Source organism: Hydra vulgaris, chromosome 12 (genome assembly GCF_038396675.1).
Source record: "Hydra vulgaris chromosome 12, alternate assembly HydraT2T_AEP".
NCBI classification, from domain to species: Eukaryota; Metazoa; Cnidaria; class Hydrozoa; order Anthoathecata; family Hydridae; genus Hydra; species Hydra vulgaris.
The window spans coordinates 35,081,690-35,096,252 of record NC_088931.1 but is presented as its reverse complement, the minus strand read 5'-3'; the positions used below and the strand labels follow the sequence as shown (position 1 = coordinate 35,096,252).

The 14,563-nt window shown below is 26.5% G+C and overlaps 2 protein-coding genes across 4 annotated transcripts in view; one reads left to right on the top strand and one right to left on the bottom strand.

Annotated features, from left to right (window-relative positions):
• LOC100212436 (exocyst complex component 1) overlaps positions 1 to 4,543 on the bottom strand; it is a 70,972-nt gene extending 66,429 nt beyond the window's left edge. For all 3 annotated transcript variants that reach the window (XM_065813052.1, XM_065813054.1, XM_065813055.1), the window contains exon 1: positions 4,368 to 4,543. In XM_065813052.1, coding sequence (XP_065669124.1) covers positions 4,368 to 4,497 — 130 coding nt within the window. In that variant the 5' untranslated portion in view covers positions 4,498 to 4,543. The remainder of the gene's footprint in view (positions 1 to 4,367) is intronic.
• Positions 4,544 to 7,595: 3,052 nt separating this feature from the next.
• Positions 7,596 to 14,563, top strand: part of LOC100210536 (protein SGT1 homolog) — a 32,323-nt gene continuing 25,355 nt past the window's right edge. Inside the window, exons 1-3 of the mRNA XM_065813051.1 lie at positions 7,596 to 7,689; positions 9,014 to 9,062; positions 11,560 to 11,650. Coding sequence (XP_065669123.1) covers positions 7,658 to 7,689; positions 9,014 to 9,062; positions 11,560 to 11,650 — 172 coding nt within the window. The 5' untranslated portion in view covers positions 7,596 to 7,657. The remainder of the gene's footprint in view (positions 7,690 to 9,013; positions 9,063 to 11,559; positions 11,651 to 14,563) is intronic.

The following is a 14,563-nucleotide window of genomic DNA, read 5'->3' as shown; positions in this document are numbered from 1 at the left end:
TGGCAGAAATCATTAAATGAAACTGTCACCTTCACCCCTTAGACACAATGACCAGCTCTTGTAAGTCTTCACTTAAAGCATTAGAGACTTCAAAAGGGAAACTTTTTGGAAGAGACTGCATTGCAGCAAACATTGTTGTACAGCTGAACAAACTTCGCTACAAGGATGCAAAAGGTAATCTAACTAATCTAAACCATTCTTTTACTTAAATATATTTAGTTTTCTGAATAAAATTTCGAGTTAAAATGAAATATTATAATTAGTGCATGTTTTTATTTCACATTCTTCTTGCAATTGCCAAAATGAGATTTTTTATGATATTCATAGGTGATCCAAAAGGTTTTGTAACCTTTTTGGACCAATGAGTTGCCCAGAGGATTGCTACCACGCTATAGAGGCAACAGACTACATATGTTTTTTCATACGTGTGGTATTTTGATCCATCATTATGCCATATTGAAAATATTTCTGTGTTCTGGCTTGGCGTTATGCGGAGGACTGCGAAATAGTTTATTTCAAGACTTTACATCTGAAACAGCTATCTTTTTTCTTTTTTATACCTGTTCAGTTCATTTGATAAAGTGCTACACAATATTATAGGCTATAGATTTAATTACAAATATAGTTACAAATATAAATTACAAATAGTAATGACACTTGCACGATTAACAGGGAGTAAAGACTATTATAAACAAAGATTATTCTTTGTTACTAATTAACAAAGAATAATCTTTGTTTATAATATTCTTTACTCCCCATTAATCATGACAAAAATTTATATTGCATCAGGTACGGGACTTGACTACATATCTGGCATTAAGGTAGTAAAAGATGTTCGGAACACTCTTATTGAGAGCAGCAAGAATCCTTTATCTCTACTTAAACGAAAAACTGATTTCTTTGGTAATGATATTGAAGATGTAGTTTTTGATTCAATAATCAGCTTTTGCCCAGTAACTGATGAAATGAGTAAAGCATTAGCTGACTGTCTTAATGCAGTTATTAGCGTCATTGACAGGCAATACAAGCGGCAATTTGAAATGAGTTCTAATGACTACCTTAAAGACCAGACTAAGTCAGCTAGGCTTCACAACATTGATTTAGAAGAATTTATGGGTATGTTTAGCGCTGCAAAGCACAAAGCTACAAATGCCACTCTTTGTTTTCTTTCTTCAAAACTTTGTGCTTGCAAAAATAAAACAACTGCTCTGCTATGCAAAAAGCCAAATGATATTCAAAACAAGTTGATATTATGGGCTATCTCTAATGTAAGAAAAAAGCGGTTTACAAATATGCAATGCCATAATGACCTGAAGTTAGAATTGATAAAACGAATAGCAGATAAAATTCAGAAAAAAGAAAACAAATAATGCAGAAATGTAGAAAAATACTAAAAAAATGCATGCCTGATCAGCTAAAAGAAATGTTTCCTGACTTAGAAAATAATGAGGCCTCAGATATTGAAGAAATTCTTATTGGAGCTTCTATTGGAAGAAGTACTTGCCATATGTGGTTCGATAATGCCACTAACACCCAGGATGTATATTACGGCAGAATTGTTGGCATTAAAAAGAAGAAAAGTGATGTATATATAGTTTCTTATTGGAAACCAAAAGAGAATGAAGATGATGATGGTGTTGAGTATGATGTGAGCAAATATCAACTTTCTGCAGACATAATAAGTGGTGATATGGTGATAACATAATAGAAATGTGTAATAAGGTATATGTTATTTTAAATAATAGTATGTCTTATAAACTTGCATTAACAGATACTATTTACAGATAGTAGGTTAATCTTTATTTTTTATAATAAATTTTACAGTGCCTAATGTATATCATATTCTCTACCCTCCCCTTTTTTTAAGATAATGAAAAGATTTATAATTATTTAATTTCTTTTTATGTATACATATATGTATATACATATATGTATATAGAAATGTAATTTTAGGTAATCGGTTAGTTACCGATATCCAACAACCAGGGTTGACGTGGTTGCAACGAGCTATGGGAAACCAAAGCTCATTTACTATTTGACATAAGCAAATTGCCTGGCTCATGACAATTAATGTTAATCATAATGATGGCTATACATTGTTTCTACCCAGAAAGACAGACTTTTGCTTGCATGGATTGAGAGATGTAAGTGTTTAGTTACAATAAATCAGTACACTCTAGGCAAATGGCATATGCCATTCCCAGATAGTTACGCTAACACAATATAACTTTCTTTTCATTATAACTTATAATCAAATCTATTATATTTCAGGTTAAAATGTATTGAAGGGTCTACTTCTATCGATTTCTCTGTTTGGTAATGGGAAATGTGTTTTGTATCAGGAGTTAAGTGATTTTGAATTTCTTTTTAAGTTAGGAAATCATTCTCATCTTCTCTAATTTGTAATGGGTTTTTCAGTTATTGTGCTAAATATCTAATATAATTTCATTTATCTTTTATTGCAAGGTTTTAGCTATGATGGCAGATTGCTACTGTAGATGTTTATCTTAAAGACCTCAAGATTATATTTATTAATTCAATATTATATTTATTAATATTTGTTACATGTTAATTTATTATACATTAGTTAATTGTTAGCCTTAATTTTTTTTTTAATTTTATAAATCTGATATATTTTATCTTATCTATCATTGCAAGGTTACGCAACATGATGAAAACCACACAATTCCTTCGATGGATGTTGATCTTTTTCATATCAAGATTAAACCGGTTCATATTTTTTTAGAGATTGATTATGTTTATTAATGCAATAATAACAGTTATATATTTATTTATTATCCGTGCCATAAGGCATCCTTATTTATTATCCGCGACATAAGGCATCATAAATAGGTATGGCAATATTAATTTAGGGGTTTACTTTATTTTAGATATCATTGGATGTGGTTTCCTTTGCGTACTAAAGAATCGACTCTTTCTAGCTATGGATGTCACAGTTTTGTTTGTTTCAAAAACTAGGCTTTCTTCAAAGCCACAATTCTGTTAAAAACATTACTAAGCAAAAAAGAAAATAACTATTAGTCTAAATTTTTTGTTAAAGAAGTATGTTTTTAAAAAAATTATTTTTATTTTTTGCGGTTTGTTGGAATTTATATATAGTTAGATAGATATAAGGACAACGGAAGGGAAAATGAAGGAGAGCCGTGGTGGACATGCTCCCCCCCCCCCCATTTTTAGATGGATATTTTTTTAAAGGTTTTTTGTTGAACTATATGGTGTTTTCTGATTTTTTTTTTGTACTCCGGCCCCCACAGAAATATCACGCCTTTTCCGATGTTATATATGTATATATATATATATATATATATATCTTTTTTGTATATATATCTTTCATTGAAAATCATTTGTAACAATAAAAATAAGGTAAAAATGCTAAGGCTTTTAATGTATTTAAAGATCACCTATATGCATTTAAACATACGCTATAGAAATCCTAGCCTTGGTGCATATTTAATAAAATAAATATATATACCCTTAACCATAAATATATATATATATATTGCAAAAAAACGCAATATTTTTTTATGCATGTTTTACAAAATTTTGTTATAAATTTTACTATTACGTTTCAATCATTAAAAATATTTTGTTACTTAAATTCGAAACTTTTTTAATTACGTTTTTTAATCGTTTTGCACATTTCACTATGCAAAATCAAGCGCAAATAACAATGATTCTATTACAAAGCTGCCGTTAACCGAATGCGAGTTTTATACGTAAGTTGCATTTTTCTTAAGCAATGCTTCATAAAAAATAATGTTACTTAAAAGAGCATAACTTTTTTTTGTAATGATTCTTTTTTTATAAATTTTACACCATTTTATTACAAATTCAAAGCTCTTTCAAACCATATATAAATCTTGAATAAATAAATGGTTTGAAATTTTTACACACGTACCTATAAAAAGGTGAAAAAAGCAAGTATAGCCTTTCTTCTATACAAATCAAGTATTTATTTATGTTTTCTTGAAGAAATGGTACTTAGGAATTTTGTTTAGAAATTATGTATATAATATTTTTATTCCTATGCTTATCGTTTATTTTGATTTTTGCGCTTGATTTTTGATGTTTTTATATTATTACGGTGCCATTTCACACCAAATTTTCCATACAAGGCGTTTTGTCAATAAATCATTAGTTTTTCCAGGACAAAAAATGCAATAACTTTGGATCCAATTAACTTTTAAAGATGAAAGACCCCTCATTTTTTATTCTTTTTAAGCTCTATACAACTATGTTAATTATATATAAATACATTGACAAAAAAAAATCCTCTTGAATGGCTACCTATTATCAATAGGTGAAAATAATTAATAAAAAAAGTAAACAATGACAAGCGAAAGTACCTGCAGCACATAAGAAAATGGTTTTCTTTTTTTTACCCGCTCCTGCTTTTGCAACATTTACTACAGAATATAATGCTTCATCACTTGGTCTAAATAAATCCTGTTGAAGATTGTGCTTTATTGCAGCCATTTGTTTTGATTTTGCGTCGGTTTATTTTGGTTCGGCAAATTATTTGCATTATATTTTAATTACATTTTGAAAAATCTTATATGCAGCAACTGCGCCTAATCGATTTCTACGAAATAATGGAATCTAAGTCCTAAAAGTTCTGATACTAAGAAATAAAGCATGTGTGCAGACTTTTGAGTGCACTTTTTAAATTAAAATGTGTTAAAATCAATCAATTATTTTACTTTAAAATTTTCAAACAAAGCTAGAAGGAGTCACAAACAGTTAAAAACTGACAAGAACGTGACAACCTACTATATATCATTTTTGTGTGAGTTTTGAGTGAATTGTAGTGAGTTTAAACTCTATAAGTTTAACTCAAAATATTATATTTAAACTAATTAAAGAAAAAACAGCAATACTAATATAAATATTAATAACAATGGTTCATAAATATTAGAAACAATAACAACAAACATTACCAATAATTATAATTTTAAAAATAATTATAAGTCAGTGTTGAAAATAAATTATGACGGATTAGAAGAAAAGCTAGACGACCAAGATGGTAAATGCATAGTTGCCTTAACCGAACAAAAAAAGCAACAACAAAACAAAAACCATATACAATTTATAAGACTTTTAAATTATATAATTTTTGTATTGGTGCTTTTTGTATTGCTGCTTTTTCTCTTTAGGTTTAGGCAACTATGCATTTACCGTCTTGCTCCTCTAGCTCTTTTTCTTATCCCTCTAAACTTGTTTTTAATATTTACAAGCATTTACAATCTTGCTTCTCTGGCTTTTCTTTTTATCCCTCCTAATTTGCTCTTGTAACTTGTTTCATATGCTCTTAAAATAAGAGCATACAAAATGGTAATAATTCTCAATATAAGGTAACGGTACCAGTAATTGACCATGTGCCAGTAATTGACCATTTAAAAGAAAAATTTTTAAAATAAGCCTTACTATGAAAGAACAATTAGAAAAACAGCGGAGAAATACTCTTCTACCATTTGGTTGTACATATGTAAATGCGACAAACATTTGACAGCTTTGAACAAAGATGCCTTACAGTCGATGTTAATGTGCAATACTCTTATCTATTTTTTTTTTAGTTTTCTTTCGTAATTTGCTAAGGAGGAGCCGCAAATTAAGTTAATTTTAAAAGGTAAGTACCATTTATTTACAGCTTACATGATTTTATTTTGAAAAAGGTATTTTTTTTAATTTGATACTAATTAAAAGTTATTTATTATCTGTTTACTGCTATCAGTAGTCAGTTATGGAGGTGGTCATATACTGGATCAGAAAATTTAGATAAATTAGTAATTCACCAGGGGTGGTCAATTACTTAGTTATTCCTTTGTTTACCTTAACTCATCGTAACATGCATGTTTCATATTTTTTTAGCAAACTACACTTGTTTATATATTATTAAGATAATAAGTTAGGTTTATCTAATAGATGACTAGGTGGTCAAGTACTAGAACAATCATGTATCAACTTCTGAATCCATATTTTTTGTATTGTTTTATATTCATTATGTCTGCCATAAAAGGTTGATTTTGAAAATACTCAGAGAAGACGATGAAGGTAGTCATCCAAGATGTAAGAAAAAAGTAATACACCAGTCCCGGCAGCAGCTGAAAAACATGGTATATCAAGAATTACTCTAAAATATAAATTGGAAGGCAAGTCACCCATTGAAAGAAAAAATGAGACCTGAAATCGTCCAAAGCTATAAAGAGGAGATAGTTATTTCTAACTGGGTCCTGAAAATGGCTGAAGCAGGATTCCCTTTAACTGTTAAACAACTTCAAGATAGTGTTCAATAGTTGGTGATTGACCCCCGGTGTATGACCCACGTGTTTCTGACATGGGTCATACCTTATACAAAAAATTAACACTTACTCAATATTTTATTTTTTATAAAATGTTTTATTTGTGTTGCATCGTTTAAAAAATCTAAAAGATGTATTTACGATGTAATATTAACTGAATTAAAATAAAAAAATTACCACAATTTTCATTTTTCTCTTGTTTAACAGATAATCAACTACTTAAGCAAAGGACGGTCAAATACTGAGTTTTTTTTTAATGGTCAATTACTAATGTAAAATTAAATGCAAAATTATGCTTTAAAAAAACAGCTACTAAAACATGAAAAAGTTTGTAAAACATTGCTTAACAGTATGTTAGAAAATAGTATGGTAAGATATTAGAACGATTAAGACTATATAATTGGCAAACAATCTGAAAGATACAGCATTCATACAGAATTTTTTCTCTCAAACAGTCAATTACTGGTACCATTACCTTATATTAAGTATTTTTCATTTTGAAAAATACATAAAAAGTACAAGAAAATAAAAAAAAAATTTAAAAAAAAGTATAAGCAGAGGATAAGATTTTTCATATTCCAATATTACTTATGTTATAATACTATTATATATACTATTAAATAAATAAAAGTTCAATATTAAACAATTACTAAATTGCTAAATTGATACTCATAATAAAGTGTTCATCAAGTCCTCTTTATTTTTTAATCAGTAAGTTGATACTCATAATAAAGTGTTCAACGTATCCTTTTTATTTTGGAGAATGCTATTTTGTAAAAGACTGAGTCTTTTACAAAACGTCTTCTCATATTATTCACTACTGATCTCTTGTGGAAACCATATATAGAATCAAAATTAGCATTCGCTCAGGTGGCCTCTATTTATCAAGCTTATCATTTTCTTATTTCTAATTCCATTTTCTAATACTATAAATCTCGTATTTTTTCCTTAACGGATTACTGTTGTCATATTTAGATTGGTTCCTCTAATGATGCCCTTTCTCTACTAGACAAGGTCAAATGTATTGTAACATTTATACTTTTTAAATTTTATGCCTTTCCATATGCTTTTATACTGTGTATTTATGTGCAAGAAAGAGGAATTGGTCACTTTACTTATGATATATTAATATATATGATATAAAAAAACATAAAATATCGATGCTTTTGTTGTTAAGCTATGTAATTATTTGTGTGTGTGTGTATATATATATATATATATATATATATATATATATATATATATATATAAATATATCTATATATTATTTGCTACTTTTCTGAAATTTTTTTTAAGTGACAATGATTAATTGATCAATTATAGTTGAAACTACAGCAATGACAGGAAATTTAGCAGCTGATAAACTTAGGTGATTTTTATTTTACTAGTTAGTGTATTTGTGTGAATGTATATTTGTGTGAATGTATATTTGTGTTAATGTATATTCGTGTGGATGTATATTTGTATGAATGTAAAGTTGTGTGAATGTATATTTGTGTGAATGTAAATTTGTGTGAATGTATATTTGTGTGAATGTATATTTGTGTGAATGTATATTTTTATATAAATTTTTTCTATGATAATAATAGTAATAATAATACTTAGCAGATTTATATTTAAATCAACAATTTTCAGCTTTCTGAATAGAATGTTGACAACTTTAGACAAGCACAAACCAGTTGAAGTTTAATAACAAACAAAATTTGTTTAAGAATAGATGTTGAATCTAGCAAGAAAAGAAATAGCTCACACAAAAAGATTCAAATCAGTATTTTGTGTCTTGTGACACTGTCTATAAAACACAGACTTTTTTTTATAGAGAAATATCTTACAGATCTATTGTTATATTATCAGGGTAGTATTAAAGTATAAAGTCAATAAAAGTGTGTCAGTATATCAAGTCATGAAGTGAAAAAAAGTATATTTTTGTAAAAGTATTCCAATACAAATCAAACCATTTTGCTGATAGATTACACTGCAAGGTGATTGTGCTACAACTGCTGTTATAATTTATAAGTAAATTATCATTTTGTTATTAATCCAAATTAGTTTTGTTGTGATTTTTACTAATAGCAGTATAGAATATGTATGTAAGGAATATATAAAAACATAACTGGAGATTAATAATAAATACACAAAATATTACAAGGTTCAGTTGAGGAAGAGTAATAGAAAATTGTTATTTGTATCTATTAGATAATTTAGTATTCTAATTAGAATATAGTTTTGAACTGAAATAGTCAAGAAGTTAAATCAGCTACTTGAAATTGCTAGGCTGATCAAAATTGACTTAAATTTAACATAATAAATTTAGTACAAAAATCCAAAATCAAAATCTCTATAAACAATTGATAATGGTAGATACATTATCTAGAAGATAATAATACATAATAGTATATACACTTAAATGTTAATACATAATAATAAATACAATAATAAAAGCACTTTCAAAGAACTTAATGTTGAGTAATTTATTCCAGTATCTTAAATTTTAGGTGGGCTTCAGAATAAAACTGACTGTTCTAATAGAATTATGAATAAATAATAGTCAGAGGCAAGGTTAGGGTTCAGTGATGTATGTAAAAATTTGTGTACCAAATTTTTTACCACACCATTTTCCATAATTAGATACAGTCGCATATAGTTAAAAACTGTTAAAAATAAGTATATTTTTTTTTTAATTTTTATTTTAGTGCAGGTAATGAAGCATTTGCAGATGAAGATTATGACTTAGCTATACAAGTAAGTTATTTTAATGTCTATTTATTTTGAATAAATAAGTGTAAATAAAAAATAAACAAGTTTGCTAATATTTTTACTACTTTAGTTAATTATTAATAAGTTTTAAATATTAAATTATTTCAAGGTAGTTTTTTAAGCATAATTCCAATAATCCCTATAAAATAAAAAAAAGTATTGGTATGGTATCAAGTTTATAAGTATATTTGAATATTTTTTACATGTTAAAATGATCGCTTGGTACTGTTTTTTCTTTAGACTGCTAGGAAAAAAGTCGTGTGAACTCGAATAAATTATAATTTTGTATAACACTTGACCATCAAAGTTGTTTCCAATATTTATTTCAAATTAAAAAGGCATTTTTTTCTTGTTAGTGATTTTTTCTATTTTATGAATTTTTTAGATTTTAGTTATGCTGCTTGAGAGCATATCTTTAAGAATTCAGAACTTTAGAAAGCTCAGATCATTGGGACTCCAAATATGTTCCAAAGACTGATTTGAACAAGGCACTACTGAAAGATTATTTGAATGAAACAAATTCGAGATTTGTCTTCTTAAAGATGATGCTAAACCTTTACTATAATTCCTTGTTGCTCCATCATAATTGCACTATATAACAAAACTTGTTGTATTATATAGTGCAATTATAGTTTAACTTTAAACTTTTTTATTAAATATATAGCCTGATTTAAATAAGTGGTTGAAATCAATATTATTTAGAAAAGTTAAAAAGGTCTAGGTTTAATGGCAACAACTTAATTACTATAAACAAAAAAATCTGTATAAATTAGGGCTTGTCGTTAAAAATACTTTTTACTATGTCACTCCTATTATGAAATGTCTTTAAAGCCACAGATCTGTCGGCTTTGCTAACACTTTAGAAACTGAATTTGAAAAATCTGTTTCCAAGATAAAGAACTGCTTTGTCTATTATAATAATAACATAAGCTCTGACAATTGATAAAAAATTGTTTCTTTTTTAATATATTTTCTTTTGTATTTAGTTTTATGCAATAAATAATTTTTTCAATAATCTGATTTATCAAGTTTATCTTTAAATTGATCAGTTGTTATTCATTCATTAATAAATGGTGGTAAACCATTCCAAGCTTCCACAATACTACTTAAGAAAAAGTTAAACCTAGCATTATTCTTATAGTATGTCTTTATTAACATTTGCTATGACCACAAAACTTGTAATGTACTTCTATACTCTTAGCTAGCTTTGATGTTTAGTACAATGTTAAGTTAGATTTAGAAAATTCATATAATCTTATGAAATATATTTCAGTCTTCTCCATTTGGTCACTGCTTTTGCACTAAAACCTTTTTACACTTGCCTACATGCCCAGAAAAACTTTAACAAGCGTATAAAAAAGCACTTGCCAAAAAAAATAAAAGCGTTTTTTTTAATTGCAACAAATCTGTTTTGTTTCAAATACTTTTATAAAGAGTTGTAAAGACATTTTTATGTATGAATTATTTTGTTTAGATTTTAAATAAAATGTTTATTTTGCTGTTTTTTCAATTAAGTTATCTTATTTAGAATTTTAAAAAAAAATGTTCATTTTATGAACATTTTTTTTTTAAATTCTAAATAAGATTTTTTTTTTTTTTTTTTTGCTGTTTTTGTTTTAATTATTTTAATTTAAACAAAGACATTTTTATGTATGAATTATTTTGTTTAGATTTTAAATAAATTTAGACTTTAAATAAAATGTTTGTTTTGATGTTTTAATTTTTTTATTATAATTTTTTTTTTTAATGCAAATAAAACATTTGTCTTTCTGTTTTTCTTTTAATTATTTTCTTTAGTATTTCTATAAACCTTTTTTTTTTTTTTTTTTTTTTTTTTTGTCATTTTTATTTAAACTATTTTATCTAGAATTTAAAATAAAGCTTTTGCTTTGCTGTGGTTTTTTAAAATTATCTTTTTCAGAATTTATTCAAAGCATTAGTTTTCGGAGTTTTTTTTAATTTAAGTAACAAATGAAAATAAATTTTTACCAGCCTAAATATAACCATCCAGTCATTAAAGATCATTAAAGCTGATTTTTAAATTGTTATTTCAGAGCTAGAAATGATGACAGACTTATTGTCCCTTTCAATTTTCCACCAAAGTCAAAAGAGGAGCCTGTTAATATCTTTAATGTTTGGTTGTCAGACTCTTAAACAGATCAGAGTGGCCATAGTTTCGGAATTATTTCAGGCTCTAAAACAGCCAAAAAAATAAAATGTTGAAGTACCACAATCATTTTAACTACTGTGGTCTTTACTATTATACTAAACCATAATTTATTTAGTAAAATAGTAAAGACCATAGTAGTTGTCTTTGATTGATACAACTTTTTTTCTGGCAATCTAAAGGAAGAGCAGTGTTGCATGTATTGGATAATCAAATGTAAATTGCATTTTGCTTGTCTTATTTTATTTTAATAAATCTTTTAAGTTTTTATATAGATGATTAAGTTTGTAATTTTTTTTAATTTTTTTTTTTAAGTACTATACAGAAGCAATAAATATTGATGGTGAAAATGGGGCTTACTATTTAAAAAGATGCAATGCACGCTTAAAGAAAGAAGATTTTGGCGGTAATATTTGTCAATTGCTATATATCTACTGCAGCTTTTTTACATTAACAACAAATTATTTTTTTGTTTTCTTAAAGTTTTAAAGTTTTTAGCTTTAGTTTTTAAAAACATTTTTTGAAAATTCAAAAGAATTTTTGGTTCATAATTCCTGAGAAAATACTTAACTAAATTAAGGTGCACATTATTGGAATGCACCGCCAGAAAAATGCTGTCAATGCTTGTTCAGTAAATTCATTCAAAGCAAGACTTCATCAATGGAAGTCATCATCATTATGAGATTCAGCTATCCTAGTGTGCGCTACTCACTGGCAACAGTACCAGTCACAGTGTAAACAAATACTAATACAAAAATAATTTTTTTACAGTAATAGATCTTGAACTTTTGCAGTAATAGATCTACAATTGAACTTTTTTGTGTTTTTTTCTAATAAATTCTTTCCTTAGTGAACACTGAATTAGAATTTGGTTGAACGTTTTCAAGCTCTTTTAAACTAATTTTTTTTTTTACTCATTTAGCTTCTTAATTCTGAGTATTTGAACTATAGCTTTGTCTCTATTTCCTTTCACATCATCCATAATCACTCAATAGATAAAATTCTCCTGTTAACAGCAGTATGAGTTTTCAACTAAATTTTTAAAAACAACTTCTTGTATCAATTAATTTTAAAGTTTTGTCAGCTCAATCATTTTGAAAAGAATTTTTGCAGAATCTTTGTAATAATCTGAACACTTTATAACAAACCGAATCAGAGCATATACTTAAACTATATACTAAGTTATCATAATCATCTCTGCAAAAGAATTTGTCTCTCTATTATATTTAAACGTGTACATATAAATACATTTAATTTTTTTTTAGTAATTAAAATTTGCATTTCTCTTTTTCATGCATTGTTCAATTTTAAACTTAATTTGTTCTTGGATGATATAACTAATCCAAGCTTTGGCTGGAATGAATGAGTGAACGAGTACTAGCATGTGTAAAATAGGCATGGCTATATATTAAACAAAGTCATTTCTTAAACGTTTCTTAAAAAATATATTTTCAAAAAATCATTTGTGATGTTCAAGTGATGACATTATCATTTAAGCATCGTATCATTTGATGTTTATGTTATTAAAAACTTCTTTTGTTTAAATGATCAGTTATAAAAAAAACTTATTTAAAATTTCAGTGATTTTAAATGTTGTCATAGCTGTTTAAAGTCATTAGAGAAACGTTTAAAGTCCTTAGAAAATCATTTAAAGATTATAATTTGCTATAAAAGTATAAGCCTCTATAATTTATATTAAAATTATTCAACAGATGTTATTTTCCATTTTATATTATAAAAAGGAAAATATGTTTCATGAAAAATATAATTGAAAAAAAAAAAAATTTTAATATTTAATTGAAAAAATATAGTTGATACAGGAATTATCTTTTTCCGGATATTTTCAGGAATTCCAGATATTTTTCTCAAGTTTCTTTAGTTTTTCCAGATATCCAAAACGTTTTCCATATATACAATGTTAGGTATAAATTTTTGCAATATATTTGTTGTAAGCTTTTTCACTGATTACTCATACAAAACTAAGAAAAGTTTAAAAAACAAATCAGAAACATCTCAGCTTAAAGCAAAGTTAGGAGGAAAATATATTCCTGATTTTTTCTGGATATTTTACTTTTTTTACTTTTCTGGATTTTTAACATATGGTCTGGATGATCTATTTTGATATTTTTAAATTTATTTTTATTGAAAACAGTTTGAGTTTTTCAAAAAAAAATTGTTAAAAAACCATTTCTGCAATTATGATACCAAACTTTATCATTCAAAGTTTAAAAACAAATACTTTTCCTTTTTTTTTTTCTTGTTCTATTTTTCAATGCAAAGAACAAGTGACACAAATAAAAGTGTGAAGATCTTTTAAATGCTATATAGTGAAAGCGCTGTAAAGTGGGCCAGAATTGTTCAAAAAGGGCAAAACTATCTATAGCTTTCATATAGACATATAATACATGTTTATAAAATATTTTAGGACCAAAGAATTGATTTCTATGTAATATTACTTACCCAAAACTAATGTTTTTAGTTCTAATTTTACCCAGTGGGCACGGTTCTTTAAAAAGACATCTTTTGAGTGTTCTAAAGATGTCCAAAATGTTCCAAAGACATCCAAATCATTCCAAAGACATTCAAAATGTTCAAAAGATGTCTAAAACATTCAAAAGGTGTTTAAAAGACGTCTAAAATGTTCAAAAGACATTCAAAATTCTCCAAAGACATAAATCTTTTGTATGTCCTGTGCCCACTGGGTAGTATAATTTTTAAAATATGAATAACCTTTGATCATTCAATTGGCCATAAAATATTTAACAGCATAACATCAATAGCATCAATCAGCATAATATCAATTGCAAAATATAATTTATTTCTTTAAATAAAACATGAAATTCGCTGGATTTTTGCGGCTCCACCAAAAAACAGCGGCCCTGGCTCAACTTAACAAGCCTGATCTAGATAATTATATATATATATGTATGTATGTATCTATATATATATATATATATATATATATATATATATATATATATATATATATATATATATATATATATATATATATATATATATATATATATATATATATATATATATATATATATATATATATATATAGATACATACATACATACATATACATAAAATATTATAAACAGATATCATTTTTTTATAAACAGACTGTCCAATGCAATCATCATACTCAACTTACGAGATAATAAGATCTCAACTCTGGTCTAGATGCCAACAAGCATAACTTGCTACTTTGCTGTATGATTAAAAAGCTCCTGCAAGTCAACTGAGTCATTATAATCCCCTTTTGTGATCTCTTCTAACTCTTCTTGTCAGCCCTCAGCAATGCCAACCTAAC